Raw genomic sequence first — 22,717 nt, 5'->3', positions numbered from 1 at the left:
GACAATCTGAAGTTCTACATCAGTAAGCAGAAGACCAGGCGTGTATTCTGGAGCTGGACTTTCCGGCGGTTCGGCCAGACCACACACCAGCGGAGCGGAGTGAAGTTACCTCTGAACAGCTCCTGGGAGACCAAGACATTTCATGGATGCCACCAGACACTGCCGCCAGACATGCACGACAAAGAAAGCCTCGGTTTTTACAAATTTATTGATTTTCTTCAATTCCTCCAGTAACAGAGAACACATATGAAAAGGCCGTGCTTGTGCTCGCGAGGCGCCAGCAGGGGGAGCGGCGGGTCGCGCGGCCGCGGGGCAGAGCGGGGGGAACGCGTTCCGGCTCGTGCCCCCTCCGGCCGCGGGGTCCAGGGTGACGTCACGTCTCTCAGCCCCCCGCGCGGAGCCCGGCTCTACAAACACTTCAGGATGTAGAAATTGCAGGAGGTCCCTCGCGGACAGTTGCACAGCTTTCCGATCCTCGCGCCCTTGCGCACGGCGCACTGCTCCCCTGCGTCACACTGAATAACAACAACATCATCATCCTCATCATCATCGTCATGCCAGCCTAAAGTATAGGGGAAACGCCTCGCTGTTAACAGGACACTAGTGAAAATGTCCCCGTGCCCCAAGCGCTTTGGAATATTGTCTTTATTGTCTTTGTTCTAATTTGTGAATGAATCAATACGTTGATACAACGCATGCGACCGTTTTGCAACCATGACCACGGTTTTCACACTTTTCAGGTCACCAATTTTTGAAACGAATTTACTACCTAAGTCCGTTCATCCATTTTCTAGCCGCTTGTTTCGGTACAGGGCCGCATCTCGGCTCACAACGGGGAACTCGTCCACCGCAGGACACACACCGACACCAGGGCCGATTTTCCCAGAAGCCAATTAACCTCCCAGCATGTCCTTGGACTGTGGGAGGAAACCAGAGCACCTGGAGGAAAGCCATGTGCACAGGGGAGAAGCTACAAACTCCACAGACAGCCCCCCAGGTCCAGAATTGAACCCAGGGCCCCAGCGCTGCGAGGCAGCAATGCTAAGGACTGTGTTAGTACCTACGTGATCTTTTAAACAGATTTTTAAAGGTCAGCATACTTAAGAACTCAGGTGGGTAGCTGCGTCAGCATGCGTAGGCTGCAAAGGAACAAGTAATAGGTTTATTCCATGCTGAAAAAAAGAAGAAAGAGAACACAACGTTTCGGCCGTGGAGCCTTCTTCAGGTGTGAACACCTGAAGAAGGCTCCACGGCCGAAACGTTGTGTTCTCTTTCTTCTTTTTTTCAGCATGGAATATACTTAAGAACTGCCCATTTCTCAATGCTGCACCATTTCCTCCGAAAGAGATCTTCAGTTACAGCAATCAAGGTTTTAGAAAACGCGGCCAGTTTCGGCTTTGAAATCCATACTGCATCAAAACCTCTTTTCTTCCAGAGTACAAGAGTGCAGGATTGCATGAGCAGGTCTCGCTGAGCTCAACAACCGAGCGCACCGGCCAGCGAGCAGGTTAGTGTTAAAGAAAGCGCCTGGTTCCTCACCGACGGCACCCAGCCCAGCTTCTTCTCCGCCGACGGCATCCTCTTGTTCTTCAGCTTCTCCAGAACCTCCTGCAGGGCTTCGATCTGGGAGAGCGGAGGGAAAGTCACACCTTCGACAGGCTGGGCCACGAAGTCAGTGCAGGGTGCCTCCGGGCCGTGCGCGCTGCTCAGAGCTTGAATTGGGCTCGAAGACAATGTTGTGATTCCAGACACACGTATCCAGAACTAACTCAACTCAACCTCTTCATTAACAGAACTAAGAAAACGAATACGAGACGTGGCAAAGAAAATGAAATAAAATAACTAATTGGCAATATAAGAGACTATAATGTTCAGACATCAGTTTGACGCTGTTCATGTTTATCCAGTGAACAGCTCAAGCTCCCCTCGACTTGTGGGGCTCGAGTTACAGCTCTCGCTAGTTCCCTTACTGCAGCATCGCCAAGTTCCTATTCTGAAAGGGAAACGCATTTGCTCAAAGACTGTCAGGGATTTAAAATCACTAGACTCGCCACAGGAGCAAGAAGCGGTACAATTAACAAGGGCTTTCAGTCTAAAGACGGAGGACGGATGACGAGATAAATGTTAGTACTCGGGTTTAATAAAACGGCATGCGGCTTTAAGAAAACTCTTTCACAGGGGTTCATAGACGGCTCAAATAAATGCGGGTTCAAAACAGTCTTATTTCAAAAGCGTATTGCAGCGCTTTCGGTATTTCCATGGTCTACAAGCTGAAGGAAGCGGAGAGACAACAGAATCTACAAAGTAAACAGTACATCTCTACAGTACAAGTTAGAGGTGTATTCAATGCTGAAAAGAGAAGAAAAGGAGCACAGCGCGTCACCTGAGGCTCCACTGCCGAACCGGTGTGCCTCCCTTCTCTTCCAGCAGAGAAAACCCCTGGACTCGTACCCGCGGACTCTGCGGACTCGCACGCCCGGCCACTCGGGCTGGGGTTTCTTACCAGCTCCTTCTCCTCCTGGCTTTTGTTGGGAGTTTCCAAGGAGCGCGCTTCCAGGGAGTCGTCGCAGAGCAGCAGGGAGAGGAGGAGCGAGCAGGTGAACGCCAGCAGGAGCAGCCGGCTGCTGGCCATGGTGCTGAACGGTTCTGTCACAGGCGGTGTTCTCCAGAGCGCCGCCCGGCCCGCCGTTTTATACCCCTGCCTGACATCAGCAGCTGCAATATTTACACCCCGGTCCCGAGAGGCGTGATTGGGGTATTGATTTCCCTTCCTCACTCTTGTCTGACACGGCCCAAACTCCCCGCCCGCCCCCCGGCGAAAACTCCTTTAATGTCTTTTTTTTTTTTTATAAATGCATCAAACTTTTCCCATTAAAAAAAAAAAGTTCCGTGCTGATTACTTTGGCAAGAAATCTCCCTTCGCAAACTTCAGATTGATGATGCAAAGAGAACAGGTCTGAAATCTGGGAAGAGACAATTTGGTTCTTTTCGGGTGTTTTTTTTTTATTTTTATTTTTGATGACCAGTCCAGAAACGTGAACAAGTGGTCCTCAGCGGGCACATGAACAGGCAGGCGTCTGGTTTAGCTAGAGGAGCAATTCTGCGCCAGTAAGCTGGTGGCAGGTGCGTGTGCCTTGCCGAGGTGCCGTCAGGTCTCAGAAGCTGCGCAAGGACCTGGCCGGGCTGGACTAGGGGACCTGGCAGGTAAGGCAGGCTGCTGCTGCAAATAGTACTGGTGGACCAACAGGTGGCGCTCTTCTTTCTTCTTTCCGGACCAGAACGTCCAAGCCAATGCCCCAGTCTGATGACTGGAAGGACTGATGATAAATTATTAATGAATAAGTGGTGACAGTGGTAAGAAGTGTTGGACTGTGGCGCTGGGGCCCTGGGTTCGATTTCCAGACCTGGGGTGCTGTCCGTGTGGAGTCTGCATGTTCTCCACATGTTCACAGGGTGCTCTGTTTTACCCTCACCGTCAAAAAACATTCTGGTAGGTTAATTGGCTTCTGGGGAAACTGGTTCTAAAGTGAGCGTGTCTGTGTGCCCTGCAATGCACTGGCGTCCCACCCAGGGTGCACCCTGCCTCGTGCCCATTGCAGATCCTTCAGGCCTGCCGTCGAAACTGACAACTCGTGTGTGATGTCGGTACATTATAAACCTAGAACCTTGTTCATTCATCCTCAAACGGTTCAGTTTGACTGTGATGTCCGCCATAATTCGCCTTCTGTAAGAAGAAAATGCAATCAAGTGCACTGTAGCTTAGAAGTCTCTGAAAGTGTCTGGTGGAATCTGTCAGTGGCAAGGACGATACGACGGGCTTCTTTATAGAATCGACGGTGAAACGGGAAGCAGGGGACACAAGTGGAAACCACAGGCAAGTGGGCGATCGTCCCGAGGAAGGCAGGGGCAGTGCTGGAGCAGAGCACAGCTGAGCTCAAAGGGAGGAAGGAAGCAAAAAAAAAACAGGATTCAAAACTCTGCAAAAGGCAAAAACTGTTCTTTTTTATTTTAATCACACAGACGCTGACATTTCAAGACACCTGTCCTCCAAGAACTCCAGAACAAGAAACCTCGAGCCCTGCGTGTGCGGCCCACAAGCAGCGAGAGAAGAAAATCGTTCGAGGGCCCTGGTGCACGCAGTTCAGCCCGAGCCCCTGAGGAGGGACTCCCCAGTCTAATTGAAAAGGGCTTTTCTACGAACAGGACAAAATGTCACAGTGGCCTAACAAGGCAATTTATCAGCGCGCTTGATCAGAATGGGGTTCATTAGCACGCCAGTCCAGAACACAGGCGTGGCCTGGCTGACCCGATACGAACAGCCTTCTCTTCCTTTTTCCTAACCAATTAGGGTTAAAAGAAGACCTTTAAGTCTCCAGAGACTGAAATCACATTTTCTACACAGAAAGGAAAATCCCAAACCCTTTCCATGAGTAGGCAAGTAATAATTAGCTTCTATTGGCTCTTTTCTCGCTTTCTGTTAAGTGTGTGGCTCTGTGTGACTGAAACAAGCAAGACTGTCTTTCCTTCAGCCAGCTGCTAGATTGAATCTCAGCTAATATCCAGACGGCAAAGACAGAACCTTGCAAAGAGAATCAAAGACATGATGAGCTACTTTCTAAAAGCACCTCTACCATGAAATCAAGCCCATGAGGAATCACCTTAGTTTTTAATTCTCGTCAACGATAAGGTCAGGCAGACTCCACACATGACCCTGCAACTTCACACTGCAATTTGCTCAAAATAAGTGAGGCTGGATAAGAGTGTAACGTGTGACTGTTTAATCACAGTACATTGTTTTTCAAACTTTGTTTGGTTAACACTATAGAAGGGCGTTTGCCCATGGTTTTATGTATTTGAAAAGCCACAAAACTCTCCATGTCCATAGAGATCCAGCAAGCCAGAGCCTAGCCCTGAAGGACTGGGCACCACATGGCCCCCACCCCTGGACAGCACGGGTCCCATTCGGACACACTCAGCCTGGCTCTGGGAGCTGCCTTGAGAAAACCCCAGCAGACCCGGTGAGAACATGCAGGGTCCACACAGAGGGCACCCCAGCCTGGGACTGAAGCCAAGATGCAAGAGCATTGAGGCTGCTGCACTAGAGCAGTCAAATGTCAGCAAAAACTACAAGGGGAAAAAAAAGACTAAAATATGCTGTCTTCCATTACCCCCAAGAACTGTCCCGTGTGAGCATTTAAGTTTTTAAAGATTCTCTTTAAAACAAACGTGTGGACGTTATTTGAAATTCAACAGAAAGGGGCGTCACTGGAAGGCTCAGGGAACTGCAAAGTCTTGATATCTGGTATCTGATATCTGTGTGGGATGTGTCTGTGTCTCTATGTGCCCTGCGATGGACTGGTCCTGTCTAGGGTATATTCTGCCTGACAACGCTCTTTATTTGTTTACAGCAGCATACAGCAACACTAGCAAGTTAAAGTTGTAATCTATACAAAAATAAAAACCCAAAACGAAATACATTGGCTGTTTTGAACTTAATCTTGGCTGATCCTAAAGTAAAATGTCTGAATTCTGAGTCAATCCTTCCAGGACTCTGGTCTAGCCAGAAAGTGAGAGGACAGTCTGAGCACAGCTGCGATCGATACAGGTCTTAATCAGATCTGAGGACTGACGGCCCCCGGGGACTGTCTTTCAGCACCAGTCTGTATTCAGCAATTACTTCCTTTGCAGATAGCGGAGAAGATTTTCACCTGCTTATAATTACAGCCGGTTAAATATTTACACTCAGTTAGCCAGGAGAGAAAGGAGGAACAGGGGTAAAGGAACACTTGACCTGATCTCTGGAAAAGCAATTGGCCTTTGACATCAGACTCCAGGAAGGGACTGCAGAGCACAGAAGTAAATGGAGCTGGAGTCCCATCACATCACATTAACGCAAACACCCATGCAAGTCAATTACTGTATGTCCCGTGTGCAGCAAAAGTGACTCATTCTTTATTTGGATTCTTAAAAGGCCCTGTTACTCAAAAATATACATTTTTATGCTTAATGAATTTAGAGCTTAGAGACCAACTTATGTTACTTTACAAACTTTCCCGGAAGGAAAAATTGAGTTCTCCATTTAGCCATTTTTGAAAGAGCATATTTATCTTCTTACCTTTCTTCAGAAACGCTGACGATAAAAGCTTGCTAGTGAAACAAATTAAACATTATATTGCTTTTATTTAATGTGGATGCAGCCAAGGTTTATCAGGACACTGAGAACACATTTGTAGGCAGATGTATTACTACACTTTAAGGCTATTTTTAGGTGATGTGGGAAGGCTCGTATCCAGTATGAATCCTCAGTGCATCTCAGTAACACTGACATGTCCGATACCGGGCTCTCCCTGGGACCTGTCAGATTAGGAAAGACTCAGCTGGAATGCAGAACATTCCATGCATTGGGTTAGCATACTTAAAACAAGTTACACAAAAAATACTTGCTTATTACCCAAGGCTCAGTCATGAATTCAGACCAACAGCAGTAGATATTACACATTTAGAGCCACAAGGCGATGTAAATACTGGTCCGACACAGGGAGAAGTCACAGTCTGCAGCGTTTGATGCCAACACTTGCTCATGAATACAATGCACATTACCAGACAAGAAGAACAGACTATTCGATGTCCTGCATGACCCTGCATGATACATGGTGTAACAATGTAAAAACCATCATTCAGGTAAAGGCAGTCCTGAGACATACCTCAACAAACCTCGCGGAAAACTACACTGCCCGTGACACAAAACGGTCGTGATACATCCCGAAATATGACGGCCGCGCCTACGTCTGTTGCGTCTGGTTGCCCAAGAGCTTGCAGGCCACTTTGGATCACTGACCTCTGGTCTTGGGGCCCAGCTCGCCCACTGCGGGGTGCCCCTCTGGTGGAGCCCTGAAGGGCCCAGGTGAAGCACGGGCTTCTGCTCTGCCTGCGGCAGGCTGTGCTCAGACTGCAGCAGCAGGCGAACGTACCTCTACTGAGTGGGCTTGCCCTGCCTCCATGTGGCCTTGGGCCTCGCGGGCTTTCTCCCTGCCGCTGTCCGTGTCTGTCTCGAGGCCTGCTCGCAGCAAGAGAGGGAAACAGTCACCCCAACCAGGACGGGCTACAGCTGGCGCCCACATCCACGGCGCCCCCGAACCCGGGTCTCTTACCATGTAGCTGCCAGTGTGGTAGCCACACAGGTACCAGGACAGGAGCAGGCTGGAGAGAGCCCCCAGGTCCTCGTCCGCGGCCTCGGCTCTCGCCCAGGGAGGGGGTGGGGGCAGGAAAGCCTGCCGGCACAGGGGAGAAAATGAGGAGCGCCCCCTTTTGGACGGGTGAGCCACAGCCAGGCAGGGACGGGCACACCCTGGCACAACTCTCCTTGAAGTCAGCTCCGCTACACAGACCAGGGAGGCTGACATGCCGACTAAAGGCTTCTAGGCACAATGAAACCAACATGTCCTCATGAACAGCTTCCTGTGCACAGCAGGGATGGGGGGTAATTTCTGAGCGTGTTGCTCACACATGCCCTGCAGTATCACCCATCTACTGTTGCTTGTATTCAGTTAAACGGTTCTTTTTTTCTTTGACCCTTACAATTCTTTAATTGTATAACTGGAGCAATTGTTTTATTTTTTCCCCCACCTATTTCTGACAGCTGGCTGGGTCACACTGAACAATGCGGACATGTTTTGAAATGTTATGAAGCTGATGGTTCAGACATGGGCCTCTGACCTGTGAGGGGATTTAAGACAAACCACTTCAAGGTGAGCTGAAACTCACTCTGCCCAGTCAATAAACAGGACGCTAGGCTACAGTGAGACCTGCAGGACTTAGGGTCCGTACAGCAAGTTCCTTAAAGTCATTAGCTGGGTGACAACGGCAGATTACTACCTCGTTAAGAACACCGTCATTTCCAAATGAACAAAGGATTCTGCTCCAGTGATACCAGCGGAAAGAAGAGAAACAGCCGTCCGCTCAATGAAAAGGTCACAAAACGATGTCACATCTGCCCAACCCAGTGGGACTCACCATGGAGCCATCATGCCCCGGAGGAGCAGGAGGGAAGAGGAAGGGCTGGCTGCTCCTGGGATGAGCACGATCCCGGCTCTCTCCCCGGAAGGCCCTGGCCCTGTCCTTCTCCCTCTCCTTCGCTGCTTTTGGTGGCTCGGTGCTGCTGCTTACGTGGTCTTCCTCAGCGTCCTAAAATCACGCGCACACAATCAGAGGGGTGGGGTCATCCAGGAAGACAACATCCCGAGATCTAGGAATTTATGGGAGGTTCAGTCAGAAGTCAGAACCAAAATGCTAAAGAACTGCCCAGGCAAAAGCAGCTGCAACTGTTCAAAAACAAAACCCCCCGTTATCGTGTGTCCGAAGATAAATTCCGCGCTCTTCTTCCACCTTCGGCTTCGTAACAGCAGCTAAACACAGACGATCCCAGGCCTCCTGGGCCACTCTTCAAGCACAGCTGCTGTCCTGGCCCAGAAACACAGCCACTTCTCTCCTGCTCCCCCCCTGCTGTGATGCCGCAAGACGGATTAACATTTTATCAACAATTTTAACGCGTTGCTATATTTTTGATGAATGGGGACATGATTTGCACAGCCTCATACAAATGAATGGACAGAGCGGGTTAAGGTGCATGATGAAAGTCAGTCACCATGGTGCAGGAAATAGACTTAATCAGAGCGAATATAAAAAGCAGCAGTGTCACGCCTGATTTCACAAGACTGACAACACACAAAACGAAGCCATCCTTTCCAGAGGTTTGCACAGCCTCATGTGCCGTACTCCAGGATGCATATGTACTGGATACAGCAAGATGGCAACTGAAATAATCGTTTCTCCTTGGTGATATTGCAAGCAGCAAAGCCAGGGAACAACAGAACTAACTCTCGCTCTTCGCCCAGTGAATGGCGAAAGGAGTTTCCATTCCACTGCTGAGGCAAGGCTGACAATGAAGACCCTGCATGGATCTGAGTGCAGGTCTCCACAAAAGGACATTGTCTGTTGTCCATTTTTTGATGCTGTGGGTCCAGAGCCAGAATAAATACAATAAATTAAACTGAAGCAGAGACTGATTCCACAAATGAATTGAAAAATGAAACAAAAGATACAGTTTTCGAGCCGTCTTGATTAACATTAGTCATCAATGGGGTTGATCAACAGAGGGCCTGCTTGGATGTGCACTTAAAGTAGAGAAAAGGCAGCTCTTTACGCAAAGGGTTGTGGGAGTATGAAACAAGAACCCCCGCTATGGCTGATAAAGCCAGTAACCAAACCCCCTCAGCCCTGTCCCTCCCTTGTAACGTTTCAGTGCTGAAGTAACCTTTACTTATTCCTTTCCAGGCTCTGGCAGTGGGGGTAGCTTCTGACTAAAGTATTTCAGATTCATGAATCCATGCACTTAAGAATGATTATGAATATTACATTAAAAACAATTACTCGATGAAAGGAAAACATGACAATAATGATCTACCAAGATCTAACTATCTTTTTTAACACACTAGGACAAGAGAGACCAGTGTCTCCAGTTTGATATTGAGTGAAAAGGGCTAAACTCTGCTCCCTGGTGGCCAACACAGCTATACTACGGCAACACAGGACAGCTCTGCAAGTACAGTACGTCCAGTGGGAATTCTCCCTCACCTTTTCTTCTCAACTATCAAACTCTCTGGGCAAAATACATGTCATTTGATTTCCACACCTACACTGTCCATCCATCGATCCAATTACTTACCACTTCTTCCAATACCGATCCCAGAGGGCACTGGGCCCGAGGTGGGATACAAGCTGGACAGTCCACACACACACACACCTACACACACACCTCCACTTGCAACATCTACATTCCAAAAATAAACACCATTATCATTACCATTCTGTAATCCGAGCCGTCAGCTTTCATTGATGACTATTCTGTTCTTTCTAACCTTTTAAAGCACTTTATCATCCTGTGAGCCTCTGCAGCTAATCCTCACTGGGTCGCTGAGTGGAACTGTTAATCTGCAAGCTGTGCATTCACGCCCCTCTTCCTGATCAAATCCCTCCACACTGATGTACATACACCATACAGGGCTCCGACACACAGCAAACTAGTGTGATGAAATGCTGAGAACACTTGTCGTTCTGTGGACGAGAGTCTGACTGTCGCTGTCACACAGTGGGTAGGGCGGGGGGCGACAGTGGTGGGCCTGCAGCAGAGGATGAAGAGTCCCACAGCACTCTGACCGCAAGACTGACCTCTCGCTGCTGCCTGTCAGGTGGGTCTTTCTTGCCCTTCCTGCCAGCGTCCAGCAGCTCCGGGCGAGTCCTGTCCTCTTCTTCCTCCGAGCCCTGGGGAGAAGTGCTGGGGTTAAGAAACACTTCAAAAGGGGTTTTGTTCGAAACGTTCTTTACACAGTGCCGCATAGCTGCCAGGTTCAATTCCTGGGGAGCAGTCTGTGTGGAGTTTGCATGTCCATGTGGGTTTCCTCTAGCTGTTCCTGTTTCCGCCCAAAGGGAAAAGACAATGTGAAGTTAATTGGCTTCTGGGAAAACTGGCCAGCTCTCCTGTGACCCTGAATTGGAAAACTGTTTAGAAAATGGATGGATGTTCTTTAAATTGCCTTTTTCAGGAACGTTGCTAAGTGGTAGACAGAAACATCAAACATCGCTACAGGAAGACTGAAAACACCCTTTCAGGACTCACCCAGGAAGACCCATTGCTTAGAGCTGCACTCCCACTGGGAATTACAAGCGGCCATCGCTGGTCCAAAAATAAAACAGTTTAGGGGAGGGAATATCTAGAATGAATCCCCAAACTTCTCTAAAATCCTCCGTCTGGTACAGAAGGTAAAACTGTTCCCACTCGTGCACAGGAGGCTCATGCGGTCCCCTGCCCTGCAGGCCCCCAGTCTCACCCCCCCCTGGCAGCCCACCTGTGTGTGCGTCTCGCAGGGCAGGAGGGCGTCCAGATCCACCTCCTCCTCGTTGCCGTAGCCCTCGAACCGCAGCAGGCCGCGCCCGCCCGCCACCGAGCGCAGCACCGCGGGGTACACCAGCCCGTCGCCCGACCACACCGCCCGGCACCGGGACCCCACCTGCCACTGGGCGAAGAGAGGGAGGCAGGCTGAGGCCGAGCGCTGCTCCAGGGTGCCCCGGAGGAGACTGGTACCCCCACTGCACCCCTCAAACGACTGTCTGTCCGAGGCTAGTGATCAACAGGAAATAAGCCCAGCCTTCCCAAGACCCAGTCAGCTGTGATTGCACAGCATGACTGAGTCATTCTGGACATTTTCACAAAAAATAGGCAACGCCAATCATTTTGTGTTTTCAGTGGCCTTTCAGGCTCGAGGTGCCAGCTGACGCCTCCCCCGGCTCCTCCGCTCCTGCAGGAGACTGCGCGCCGGCTGGGGCAGCAGCGCACCTGCTGGGGACACCCAAACCCTGGGTGCAGCTGTACCTGTGCGCTCATATGCTCTGCGCTCCCCCCGACTCCATCGGACTCCGGGCCCCCCTCGCCCTCCCGCCCAGGGGCCTCTCCCGCTTCCGGCTCCTAGGAGACAGGGGGAAGACGGGCATCAGGGAGCAGTCGCAGGGATAGGTCGGCAGAGCGATCCGGCGTCGCGTCAGACTCACCCGAAACGACCTCACCGCCTTCTCGTAAGCTTTAATCAAGGCCGAATCGTCCTCTCCCACAGACTCGCTCGTCTGCAGAGGAAAAGAAACCCAGCCTGAATATCCGTCAGACCAAAAGAGTTTGGAACTGACGCTCGACCCGTAGTCCGCGCTGGAGCCAGATACATCTATAGGAAATAGAGTATATCCGTCCTTGCGGGGTTTGCTCCCAACATTAGAATATTAAAGGACCTGACTTTGCTTAATTGAAGATTATTTAAGTTTTTCATTTGCAATTCGCACATTTCTGGAAGAGTATAAACACCACAGAACAACCTCTTATAACAACTCCAGTTTACTTCGTCCAAATTCGAATTTTAATTTTAATAAAACAGACAACGGTGCAATGTCTGACGAAACGTTATCCGGTCAAAACGCAATGTGTCAAGACACTGTAAGCGCGTTGGGGTCAGTAATCAAACTGCAGGACACCTTCATTTAATCCACATCTTTCATCCGTAAATTGAAAATACTTACACTATTGCTAAGTATCGTAAAGTGTAACAGCACAAAAAATGCTAAACCAAACATGAAAACTCACATTGTTACCGCTTCTTAGATACACTATTTCTCCGTGGCATTCAGCCATTTCAAAACATATACTAATAAAGGCAATCTGTACTACACAAAATAAAAGATAGCCATCTTTACTTCCAACAGTACACTCCTGTTAGCGTCTTCGGAGAACGCACGACAACACGTGGGCTGATAGGTAGCGGGGCATAATGGGAGATGTAGTTCTCAAGAGAACTTGGACATTTAGACCTCTACCGTGGTGCAATATCGACCCCTTGTGGGCAGAAGGACTAATCAAACACATTATTTTAATTTCAACTGTTTCTTTTAAACGAATAGTTCGCATGTAAGTAGATATACTTAAAATGTTCAGCTTTTTTTCCTTCCATCTTTTTTTGTGAGTTTACAGTTACATTAATCGAACTATTAACATTGTGCAGGTAGAGACAGGCGCATTAACTACAGAAATATAATTATTGCAAATTGCAACTAAATGTTTTTAAAACAAAGCGCGACCTCGCAAATATGTCAAGAATTGTACTATATTCTGATGCTTTTTACTCTTATTATACTATTGACCTTGAACAAACAAGGCTATGAGGCCTTCTAGAATACACATATTTAGTCCTCAAGTGTATCGACAGACGTTTTCCAGGGTTCTAAAGGTTAAACGGAAGTTATTAACCGAAGTTCGAGAGGGGTAATAATGACGTGTTGATCACTCTAACAGCTCACCGTATTATTTTACGTACCAGTATTATAAATACTGGTAGTAGCTAATTACTGATCCGATTTTAATGTAAAGCATTACACTGGACACTCCACTCAAAGCGCTTTACAGGTAATGGGGATTCTTGATGACCACAGAAAGTCAGGACCTCGGTTTTACGTCTCTTCCGAAGGACGGAGCCTTTTTTTTACAGTATAGTGTCCCAAACGCCATCATCAGTAAAGCATTATTTGAATATTATCCCCTGTTCTTAGAGGTACTGATGCTTTTTTTGGGTGCCCGAGGCTGGCGCTCTTGGCGTTATCGTGCCGTCCTGCCCGGTCAACCGCCGAACGGAGTCGGCAAGTCGGCAACGGTCAGGTGGTGTTTCATTCGTAAGAGACCAGCCTGTGAGCGAAAACAGACGCTCGCTTCCTCGGTCTCGGAGTGTCCGTGCCGGAGAGCCGGCAGTGCGCTCTGGACATGCAGGCATTGGCCCAGAAACCAGCAGCCCGGGGCTGCCAGGGAGCCAAGCGAGGAGGGCAGTACAAAAAGAAAGTCAGTTTTCCAGTTTTGTGTGTGCCTGTGTGTTTTTTTTTTTTGGCGACATTCTATCTTGGGCTTGTTGACTCGGCAAAAAAGCTATTTCTGTTCGACGGCTAAGATTAGACCGTCTATTTTTTGCGCGTTGAGTACCGGATTAGCCCCGCGCCTGACGGCACCCTGCAGGCGTGTAGGAAGACAGCATCACCCAGTGCGGCCCCAGGCTGGTCATGGCCACGGAGACGAGGCTGGCGGCACAGGAACAGCTACTGAAAAAGAGAGAAATAAACACGGTTCTCTTGTCACCACCGATGTAGGAGTGGCGCGATGGTGCGTTTTGGGAAATATTGCACCTGGTGGCGGTTCCAGACCTTATCATTGAAGAGGGTCTACAGGAAAGATTTGGCTGGTGAGCTAAATAGGATGATAATGCTCTCCCCATTTTAGGATTCAACACAAAAAAAATAATCTAAGGGCAGAGACTTGCCATTATTATTATCCCAATTAGCATTAATCTGATGTTTTCGTCCAAATTTGGCTGTGGACTAAGTCTCTGACTGATGCTGGGCAGGCATCTTTACATCTCTCAGATCCAAGCTCAAGAGAACTGGGCGTGTGAGCTTACCGCCGAAACCTCTGTCAATGCCATCCTGAATCACTTGTTCAAGAGTTGTTTTTTATCTAAATTGCTCGCATGCATGTGCAAAGCAGAGCGCTTTTAGAAACTGAGGTGTGTTCTGCTGTGCACTTGTCCCCTGAGCTATCAGTGAAACGTGCAGAGAAGCGATCCGAAAGGACAAAAGGAGCGCCTTAAGGCTCGGTCCCATTTGAACACTCCACACCAGAGGCCGAGAGTTGAGGGATGGGTGATAACGACCTTTGCAGCAGGTGCCAGCCAATCCTGAGATTAAGGTCTAATGGCCCATCACAGTGTCCCTGAGCCAGCCTGTCTCATGTAAACGAGCAGGTCCGCACAGCAAGAGGGCACCGGAGCCACGTGTGTGGATTGGAGACCAGGGCCTCACTCAGACAAGGGGCAAAGGCCAGATACAACCCGATTGGCCGGTTTCTGATTCAGCCAATGAAAGACATAGCTGGTAATCCCTCAGCAGGGTTTCTGGGATAGGAAGCAGGGGCTAAAGTACCTTTCAGGAAGCGCTGTGGGTATCAGAAGCGAGCTGCCTGGGCAGAGCACACAAGCTGCCCCCTGGGAGGTCTTCTGACAAACCACTGGGTGAAACTCCGGGACCAACAGGCAGCAGACTTCCAGGTAAGCACCAAGGCCCAGTGTCTTTCGCCCTCGTGTCTTTCGTTGGGGCAAAAGGAGAAAGGAAATGTCTTCTGTCAGAAGGCTTGTGGTACCTTGTGTGAGCTGCAGCTGTGTGCTGACAGGCCAGCTCCTTCTGTTCCCCTCGCTTGGCTCACTGCAGCTCCCCGACGAACACTCCTCCTGTGCCCAGGACACAGGCAAGGTGAACAAACCTCACATTGAGGAATCGGAAAAGCAGCCCAGCTCATCTGATTCCAGTCACCTTTTAGGGTATTTCCTGCTATTTCCTGGTCCAGGTTTGTTTTTTTCTCCAGAAGCTCTCATTTTCTAACCACCAGGAGTTCGGGAAGGGCACTATAAACAGGGGGTCACAGGTTCAAATCCACCTGGTCCCTCCAACTGGCACCTTCTAGCTACTCCGTGGATCCTACTAGTTGCTTAGTTGGTCGGAACTTTATCTCCACGCCAGTGAATATCATCAGTGTTTTATCAGTGTTTATTTTCTTAGAAAATGTTTTTAGCCATTTAGAACTTCAGAGCACACTTTCAAAGTGTTCGAGGAACTCCAGATCAGCTCCACGGCTGAAAGCAGACCTGCTTGCAGTTTTCCCCGATCCCATGATTTCCAGGGAGAGCGCAAGTTTGAGCTGTGATCGGAGAGGTCGAAGGTCGGGCTTTTAGCACAACTTGCTGTGCCGTTTACTCACATCTATAAAGAGAGCTTTCAGACCGCGACTTATGAATCACAGGGGCCCTAACAAAAATGTCTATGGCACACTGCATTTTACATCGAATGCTAAAATAGTTTCTTTTGTTCAGGGCAATTCCATGTTCCTTTACAAATTACTTCTGGTGGGGGGAGGCAGTACAATTGAGCTATTCTTGTACGTTCTCTTCCGTGCGTGGGTGAGAATAGGCACCAACTTGCACAAGGAGACCCGAAACTCGCCCACTCCTGACTGTTTCCACCACTCGTGTGTTTGTGAATTTCAAGGTGAAAGACTACCTTGTCCCAGTGAAGCCGGTGAGCAGCCGTGGGTATCGGGGATTACCTAGCGCTGTTGCACTGATGTCGGTAGCGTGAAATCGACGCCCAGACAGAAGGAGCGCAGATTCACTGTCAGGGGATCAGGACAGTAAGCGATCGTGTTGGCTTCGTATGAGCACTGTCGTGCGAGTACCGGCCAGCTGCAGCCTTCGTGCACCGATACCATTTTGTCAGACCAAAGTGCTGAAATATTTAAAGCAGTTGTGCCAGTCTCGAGGGACACGGAGAGAACCCCCAGTGTCTGACTCGGTACCGCACCTCCGCGGGACACTTCTCTCCCGCTCCCCGACCACATTCCCAGGTAGACGAGTACAGGAAATGGGATCATTTGTTGTCTATGCCCTCCTCTGGTTAAAATCGAGATTTAAAAGCGTTTTGATGCGACTACAACAGCAATATATAAAATTCTATGATTTGCGACCCTGTTTTCACCTCTTCCTCAGATTAAAGTAGACGTCTTACGGTAGAGTGACGGTCATCTTTACGGATATATCTGCAGAAGATATATATATATTTGATATAAATCTGCAGAATGTCGTTTTTTGTGTGTCGGCGCGTCCGGTTATAGTCAGGACAGTTAAGGAGCGCTAACTCCATCATGACACCGAGCCGGTGTTGTTTGTTTCGGGGGTCAGTAGCTCCACGGTGTCGGCAGCGCTGATGGCGATGGTGACTAACAGACGTGATCGACTCCTCGTTCTGTCTGGTTAATGACTACATGATCGGACTGACTCATCCCCCACACACAGCCCCCTTCAGTCCGTGTCTCCGCAGAGAATGAAAAACACGTCCTTCCCTCTCACACACACACAGAACAACAACAACTGTGTCCAAACACCGTTAAGAGCAAGACCAAGCTCGCCCCGGGCTCGGTTTGAGGTGTGTGTGTGTGTGAACACTGCCCTGCTAACACGAGCAGAACACTCTGTCCTGAAGCACCGACCTGCAGCCTCGCAATTCCGACTCTGACAAAAGAAAGCGCCTTCCTCCGTTTCACACCTCGCTCAGGCGCTTGGCACATCAACCTGGATTTCCGAACGAAAAACTTTGAACTTCTTTCCGTTTCTTCATTTACATGTGTCGGGCGCTTGCTGTAACCGGCTGTTAACAGCTCCGGTGGCGCCTCGCAATTGAAATATGTGATTTTACCAATACGATCTCTAGCCAGGGCGAGAGGCGCCTCGCTTTAAATCGTGGACACTTCAGTCGTCAAGTTTGCCATCATTGAGAAATGGATTTAGGAAGCCGCTGACCTCGATTGAATGCCTTGCTACGTCTCATCCTACCCTGTACGTGGCAACCGTCTTATGCTATTCCAAACACATGCGCTCCAGAAGTATCTCGACATCAGTTAAGGTTATTTCTTCTGAGTCCTTCAGCGAAATTCACCCATGAATTAAAACCCGCGTCTTTTGAATTGAAATAAAAATGAGAGATCACGAGAAAAATAAATGACCGCTTACATTTAAAACATACTCATGCGACAGTCAATTAAACACATACAACTGACCCTATGAGACACTTCAGAAAGACGCATTTTCTCATTTTCGCCTGGAAACAGTGACAGGCAGGTGGCAGCACGGCTTCAATTATCAGTTGGCTAAATGCGCCCACTTTCCACCAGAGGGCGATCGCGGGCCGAGATACTGAGCCCCGCCGCGAAAGTGCAGCGTCACGCAATCCGGTTCAGACTGTTAGCAAGTTGCCGTGCTGGGGAGCAGTTGTTAACTCAGGGCATGTTAGCCACGTTAATCTGTTACTGTTATCATTCGTAGCAACCATTTTGACTGCATTTCATTGCAAATTGCTCTTTCACACAGCAAACTGTTGCAGTCAATTTATTTTAAAGATTATTTTTTTTCTTTCCAATAATAGTAAAATTATTTTTTTGTGTGCAAGCCTCACGAAAAAACACAAAACGTTACTTAACAGAAGAAGGGCAAATAAATTGTGAGGGCTATTACCCTGGAATTACCTCATGCTGGAAAGTTCATGAAAGTTGCGAGGCGTTACAACATGTACCTGCAGTGACTGCCTGTGACCACTAGGGGGACCCCCCGATAACAAAGTTAACGTGGAGCCGGTTTTCATTTGAAAACTCGGGGTTGCTGCAGTGTGATTTGGACAGTTGCTTATCAACAGTTACTGTGCACGGCACACAGCAATCGCAAAGCACAAAGAGAACACCAGTCTGCATCTAGCATTGCAACTCTTCCTAGTGTGCTTACTAAACCTGTTTTGTTGTACTGAAATTAAAAACCGATCGTGATTTTTCATAACTTTGTTATGGAAGTTGGGCCACCACAAAAACCAACAGAAATTAGGTATGCGAACACTGAAGCCCAGTGAAGACAGCGTCAACAATGTAGTGCGTGTCTCTGCGCCTCGTCCATGAAATCGCAATTAACCTCACAGGAATGCGGACGCGACGACGCGCAGGTTATGAAAATTCCAGGTAACACATCTAGAAATCCGGTCTTGCTTTCTGGAAACTAAACGTTGGAGGATGCTGCAGGTTAAAAAAAAAAAACACCCCGATACATCTAGAATAATACATGAAGTCGGATCGCGACAAGTTAATCATATGACATTCTCAGATGAGGCTGTTTTATCCTGTCACGCTGCCCTGTCAGTTGCACAACGCGTCCTCGGTTCTGCATGAGGCGCAAAGTCCCCCTCCTAACACGAGGAAAGTCAGGTGCTTCCAAAAAAGACGCGATCATAAGATAAGCCGAGTGGGGTCTGGTGTTGCAGTCCCCTTGCTAGAGAAGAGACACTGGGCCAGTACAGAAGCACGCAAATCCCCGAAAAGTATCACTGTATTGCTTTGCAAACACCTTTCAAAAGTTTCATGCAAGCGAACAGGTCCTCGCTGTCGACAGAGCTTGCAGTGAGCCGACATTTCAGATGTGCTTTTATTTACCGAAGCTCCTGCAATTATTTTCCTACTATTTTCACTTTTGTTCCCGAGTGAAAAACGGCGTAAGGAAACAGTCCGGGAATTCCAGAGGATTCGAAATTCAAACAAACACGGGTGAATTTCTTTGAGGGGGGGGGGGGAGAGAGAGGCTATCGCGCCCCACGTGGGCTCAGAGCGATACGTTCGTACGGGCCGCCCAATGGTTGCAAAGGCTGAGCTCGCTCTTGAAATCCTCTGGCCAATCAGAGCAAAGGGCTGCAGACCCGGCCTCGCCCACATGAAAAGACAATATATAGTCGTCTGCCGCCGAGAATATCCCAGAAACTAAGCGAGCGGACTTGGATATACAAACCGGTTTATTGTAACTCAGGCGATCGGACTCGGTTACAACGACTCTGAGCTGCAACGTTTGGATTACTCAGCCAGCGAGTACCTTGTTACACGGGATTTTAACTTTGGAGTTTATCTGGACATTGTGGATTACAACAATTTATATTTCAACATGACTCTGGAAGAAGTCGTTGGATGCAGTATCGCTGACCAAAAGTAAGTAAACGCTCTAAAGAAGTTTTGAGTTTCACTCACCTGAGCGCTGTGCTTTGCGACTGCACCTTGTAGCCGGGTCTCTCTTTGACTGTGTAGGGCTGCACATCGGCTCCTGCGAGCTCTGAACAGCTGGGATCGCGCTTAGCAAGTCCTAACCTCGGCTCCCTGTTCTCTCTTGCAGGATGGAAACCGTGGCGCAAGCTTTGGAAGAGCTGCTGGTGACGGCTCAGAGACAGGACAGCCTCACGGTGGGGGTCTACGAGTCTGCAAAGCTAATGAACATGTAAGTATCCGTTCATCTCATCGGCCGGGTACGTGTGATGAAGAGTCGAGGTGTCTGTGCTTCCACGTCTTGTATTATTGCACCGTATTGTGCGTTAGGGAGGTTGCAGAGGAGTGCAAACTGAAACTTAGCGAGCGGGGCGGTTTGCAGAGCCCGGTGCCCGTGTAGTAACGCTGTATCTCCTCCGCCCGCAGCGACCCCGACAGCGTCGTGCTCTGCATCCTGGCCACGGACGAAGAGGACGAGGACGACATCGCCCTGCAGATCCACTTCACGCTGATCCAAGCCTTCTGCTGCGACAACGACATCAACATCCTGCGGGTGTCGGGCGTGCAGAGGCTGGCGCAGGTGCTGGGCGAGGCGGGCGCGGACTGCAACGCCAACGAGCCGCGGGACCTGCACTGCCTCCTGGTCACTGTAAGTGTCCTACAGCGCTGTGCCCGGGGTGCGGGAGGGGTAGCAGACCAGCAGTCGTGGCTGAGACGCAGGAGGTGCTCATTCGCGGTGCTCATTCGCATGCTGGGCATGTGTCTCTTCAGTCCGGGTGCAACATTCAGAGCTGGCACCCGTGGTCCAGAATCGGCATTTCTTAGCGAATTCGGGGGCATGCAAAACGGGGTGGGAGGTCCGGGGTTGCTCGGAGCCGCCCGTGAGACGAGCCGGCAGCTCGGCAGTATCGCGCGTCACATGGCCCCGTGCTTTCAGTTTCGGGAATACAGGCCAGCGTGCTAATGATCCGCCTTCTCCCCTCCCAGAATCCGCACACCGACTCCGGGAAGAGCCAGGCGCTCAAGGCCGTCGGCAGCTACTGCGAGGAGAGCCGCTGCCAGAACCAGTGGGTCCCCTTCCTGGCGCTGCAGGAGCGCTGAGGGGCGCCGGCGCCCCAGCCGAAGCGGAGGACAACAGCGACATTCTCGGGGGAAGGAAGGAAATAAATAACTAAAAAAATGTTAGGGTGTATTCAACAACACACACACAACCGCACGGCCCTCGGCTTGCAACGAGCAGTTGGAAAGGAGCTGGGAAAGAGTGGACGGGACAGGGCCGGGCCCGGAGGCCGCGGTCTCGCCGCAGAGCGGAACAGCCCTGGCGGGGGACGCCGAGGGGGAACCCGGCGGGCCGGCGGGCAGGGCGGCGGAGCAGCGCCGTGGTGCGACGGGCAACCCTGCCAGTTTCACAGCGCCGAGGGGGTGGCGGCGGCGGGAGGGGAGGGGGGTTAGACTGTCGTGACGATTGCCTTGCCTGTTGCAGTAGGGGAGACGTGACACAAACCCAAAAAATCCCCCGGACACACACGGTGGAGAGGAACGGCGCTCTGACTAACATGCAAACCGGCAGGAGACGGCAAACAAGAAACCTGTGGGAGTGTGCGAGCAGAGCGGGTTCAGCCGCTTCCCAGTACACGGACTGCAAGTGACTTTCAAAGCTCATGTCAGAACCCACACCAGCACTCCCGCTGGTTTCGCAGCGATGTGGGTGTTGAGGGACATTCACATGAGCAGTGCAAGCTGGGTCTGGAATGTATTGAAGTGTCGAGATGAAATAATATATTCATTTTTCTATTTATGAACGTGTTTTCGAATGCCAGTTTTCACTTGTTTTGTTTTTAAATAAATTATTTGGATTGGAAATTGAAGTTCTTGTCTCTTTCTATTGGCTCTCATGCTGATGTGGCTCTTCTGGGGAGAATGGGTGGGGGTGCACCCCCATTGGTGGGTTTTGGGGTTCAACATTGCACAGTAAACTCCAACAGTGTTTCAAACTATTGCACTCGTAGCAGTGTGCAATAAGCATACATTTATTATCCCTTTGTGTTATAATTCAAGCTCATCCTCTTATTGCAGAACAGCCTAATGCTTCAGGAGCTGTTCTGGCCTACAAAATAAAGATTCACTAACTCATTGAAGTGAGGCTGGATCTCACTTACAGAAGCAGAGCTCCAGTTTGGAATAGTTCCCAGGGTACAAAAAGGGCACCTCGCTCACAAAGTTGCATTTCTAATCCTGTTGCAAATTTTCTTTTTCAAAAGACTTGCAGGTTCCACAATTATGAAATGAAAGGACAATGGGGGCCTTTTTTTCCCAAAAGGGATGTTTGTGTGTTCTGGGGGAGGAGGGTGAACTATTGCTTTGTATGCACATTTCATTTTAAAAAGGAAATGTTTCCGATACAATACCCTTTTCAGAATTCAGATATCAGGTGCTTTCCTCAAGGACAGAGCAGGGGCTGCAGAATGTGGGATATGAATGTCTTTGGGGCTCGGGATAAGAGCTTTCTCTGCTTGTGTTGAATGCATCTTGCTTTGCAACTCTGAGGGTCCACGCAGAAGATGCTTCAATAATCTCTGACCTTGTAGAGTCCCTTGAATATCTGCCTGCTTGTTATCTCAGCTGTCCCACCACTTCAACATAGCTATAAACCTTCTCCTCCATGATGTGTGCAGTTCTGCTTGCAGAATACAGCAGCCTTCATCCAAAGCCAAGGTTACACGAGTTTAAGGATCTTTTTTGGAAGATTGGAATCTCGCTGGGACCTACAGCCCTTCCAGGGAGAGAAAAAAGGGATTTGGAGAGCTTAGCCACATGAGCTGCTGCTACTGTGGATCTGGTTAAACTCAAGCTTCCGAGTTCAAAGTGAAATTGGCTGAATATGTTCAGGAGACTGAAAAAGCATGCAGGCTCAAGGCACTTCAATGCCAGCTTGGAAAGAGTGATCTGTGATTCTGGGCTGCTTGGCAGATTTTCGGTCTAGGCTGTACATCCGCAGGGAGCCCATGACTGCTCAGCAGGAACGTGCACTACCCAGTCACAGCAGTAAAACAAGTAGCCAGGAATGTCCTTGGTTCTCAGTAGCGTCATTTCCTTCAAGACAAAGCATTTTCGACTCTCCACCTTGCAGGGGAGGGCTGAGCCAGTGACGCAGGGCTGCTGTTTGATTTGGCAGGCTGTCTGGGCTCCGGACAAGCCAGCAGGCTGTTAGCAGCACCGGCTACACGTTCACTGGGATCCTCAGTGTGCTGTTAAATACACGACTGCAAAAGCTGCGATTATCTGGAGACTGTCCCCTGACAGGAAGCCACAGACTCCCAGCTAGGCAGCGTCTGTGAAAGATAACAACTGCAGCTCTATAAATCCCATTTCCTCCATGCTTCTCGACCGGGGCGGAGTGTGTGTTAAATTTAGCCGCCGTGGAAGGTGGGCCGCTATGGCAGGAGTGGAGCTCCGGCACGTTAGCTGTGG

General features: G+C 49.6%; 3 protein-coding genes across 6 annotated transcripts; 1 reads left to right on the top strand and 2 right to left on the bottom strand.

The window, feature by feature from the left end:
• Nucleotides 1–189: 189 nt before the first annotated feature.
• On the bottom strand, nucleotides 190–2,719 carry cart1 (cocaine- and amphetamine-regulated transcript 1). Its single transcript, XM_069186026.1, has 3 exons — nucleotides 2,504–2,719; nucleotides 1,540–1,623; nucleotides 190–515 (listed from the first exon to the last, which is right to left on the bottom strand). Exons 1-3 carry the CDS (start codon nucleotides 2,630–2,632, stop codon nucleotides 408–410), a joined length of 321 nt encoding a protein of 106 aa, XP_069042127.1. The 5' UTR covers nucleotides 2,633–2,719; the 3' UTR covers nucleotides 190–407.
• Nucleotides 2,720–2,728: 9 nt separating this feature from the next.
• LOC102693848 (survival motor neuron protein 1-like) lies at nucleotides 2,729–12,353 on the bottom strand. Of its 4 annotated transcripts, none has more exons than XM_015365815.2 (9): nucleotides 12,121–12,213; nucleotides 11,605–11,676; nucleotides 11,429–11,521; nucleotides 10,905–11,072; nucleotides 10,228–10,320; nucleotides 8,014–8,184; nucleotides 7,152–7,271; nucleotides 6,972–7,057; nucleotides 2,729–3,928 (listed from the first exon to the last, which is right to left on the bottom strand). In XM_015365815.2, the coding sequence occupies exons 1-8, from the start codon at nucleotides 12,172–12,174 to the stop codon at nucleotides 6,974–6,976; spliced, it is 855 nt and encodes a 284-aa protein (XP_015221301.2). In that variant the 5' UTR covers nucleotides 12,175–12,213; the 3' UTR covers nucleotides 2,729–3,928; nucleotides 6,972–6,973. The 4 variants fall into 4 exon arrangements, with proteins under 4 accessions (XP_015221301.2, XP_015221302.2, XP_015221299.2 ...); XM_015365816.2 differs by lacking the exon at nucleotides 2,729–3,928 and adding an exon at nucleotides 6,161–6,377 and having other exon boundaries at nucleotides 12,185–12,353; XM_015365813.2 differs by lacking the exon at nucleotides 2,729–3,928 and adding an exon at nucleotides 6,161–6,377.
• A 6,628-nt stretch (nucleotides 12,354–18,981) lies between these two features.
• On the top strand, nucleotides 18,982–21,109 carry LOC102685769 (growth arrest and DNA damage-inducible protein GADD45 beta). Its single transcript, XM_006639779.3, has 4 exons — nucleotides 18,982–19,195; nucleotides 19,377–19,478; nucleotides 19,673–19,895; nucleotides 20,234–21,109. The coding sequence occupies exons 1-4, from the start codon at nucleotides 19,152–19,154 to the stop codon at nucleotides 20,345–20,347; spliced, it is 483 nt and encodes a 160-aa protein (XP_006639842.1). The 5' UTR covers nucleotides 18,982–19,151; the 3' UTR covers nucleotides 20,348–21,109.
• Nucleotides 21,110–22,717: the final 1,608 nt, after the last annotated feature.

Source organism: Lepisosteus oculatus, chromosome 29, assembly GCF_040954835.1.
Source record: "Lepisosteus oculatus isolate fLepOcu1 chromosome 29, fLepOcu1.hap2, whole genome shotgun sequence".
Classification (NCBI taxonomy): Eukaryota; Metazoa; Chordata; class Actinopteri; order Semionotiformes; family Lepisosteidae; genus Lepisosteus; species Lepisosteus oculatus.
The sequence above is the reverse complement of the archived record's forward strand: the minus strand, read 5'-3'. Positions and strand labels throughout refer to the sequence as shown.

What these genes read in the sequence shown, in the direction of transcription:
- cart1 (XM_069186026.1), bottom strand. Translation starts at nt 2,632, where the DNA reads ATGGCCAGCAGCCGGCTGCTCCTGCTGGCGTTCACCTGCTCGCTCCTC. An exon ending in GCCAGGAGGAGAAGGAGCTG is followed by an intron (nt 1,624 to 2,503) that starts GTAAGAAACCCC and finishes CCGCTCTCCCAG; the next exon opens with ATCGAAGCCCTGCAGGAGGT. An exon ending in AGCTGGGCTGGGTGCCGTCG is followed by an intron (nt 516 to 1,539) that starts GTGAGGAACCAG and finishes GTTGTTATTCAG; the next exon opens with TGTGACGCAGGGGAGCAGTG.
- LOC102693848 (XM_015365815.2), bottom strand. Translation starts at nt 12,174, where the DNA reads ATGTTTGGTTTAGCATTTTTTGTGCTGTTACACTTTACGATACTTAGC. An exon ending in CTGACAGGCAGCAGCGAGAG is followed by an intron (nt 8,185 to 10,227) that starts GTCAGTCTTGCG and finishes GCGTGATTTTAG; the next exon opens with GACGCTGAGGAAGACCACGT. An exon ending in CGGGGCATGATGGCTCCATG is followed by an intron (nt 7,272 to 8,013) that starts GTGAGTCCCACT and finishes CTGTGCCGGCAG; the next exon opens with GCTTTCCTGCCCCCACCCCC.
- LOC102685769 (XM_006639779.3), top strand. Translation starts at nt 19,152, where the DNA reads ATGACTCTGGAAGAAGTCGTTGGATGCAGTATCGCTGACCAAAA. An exon ending in TCTGCAAAGCTAATGAACAT is followed by an intron (nt 19,479 to 19,672) that starts GTAAGTATCCGT and finishes CTCCGCCCGCAG; the next exon opens with CGACCCCGACAGCGTCGTGC. An exon ending in TGCACTGCCTCCTGGTCACT is followed by an intron (nt 19,896 to 20,233) that starts GTAAGTGTCCTA and finishes CTCCCCTCCCAG; the next exon opens with AATCCGCACACCGACTCCGG.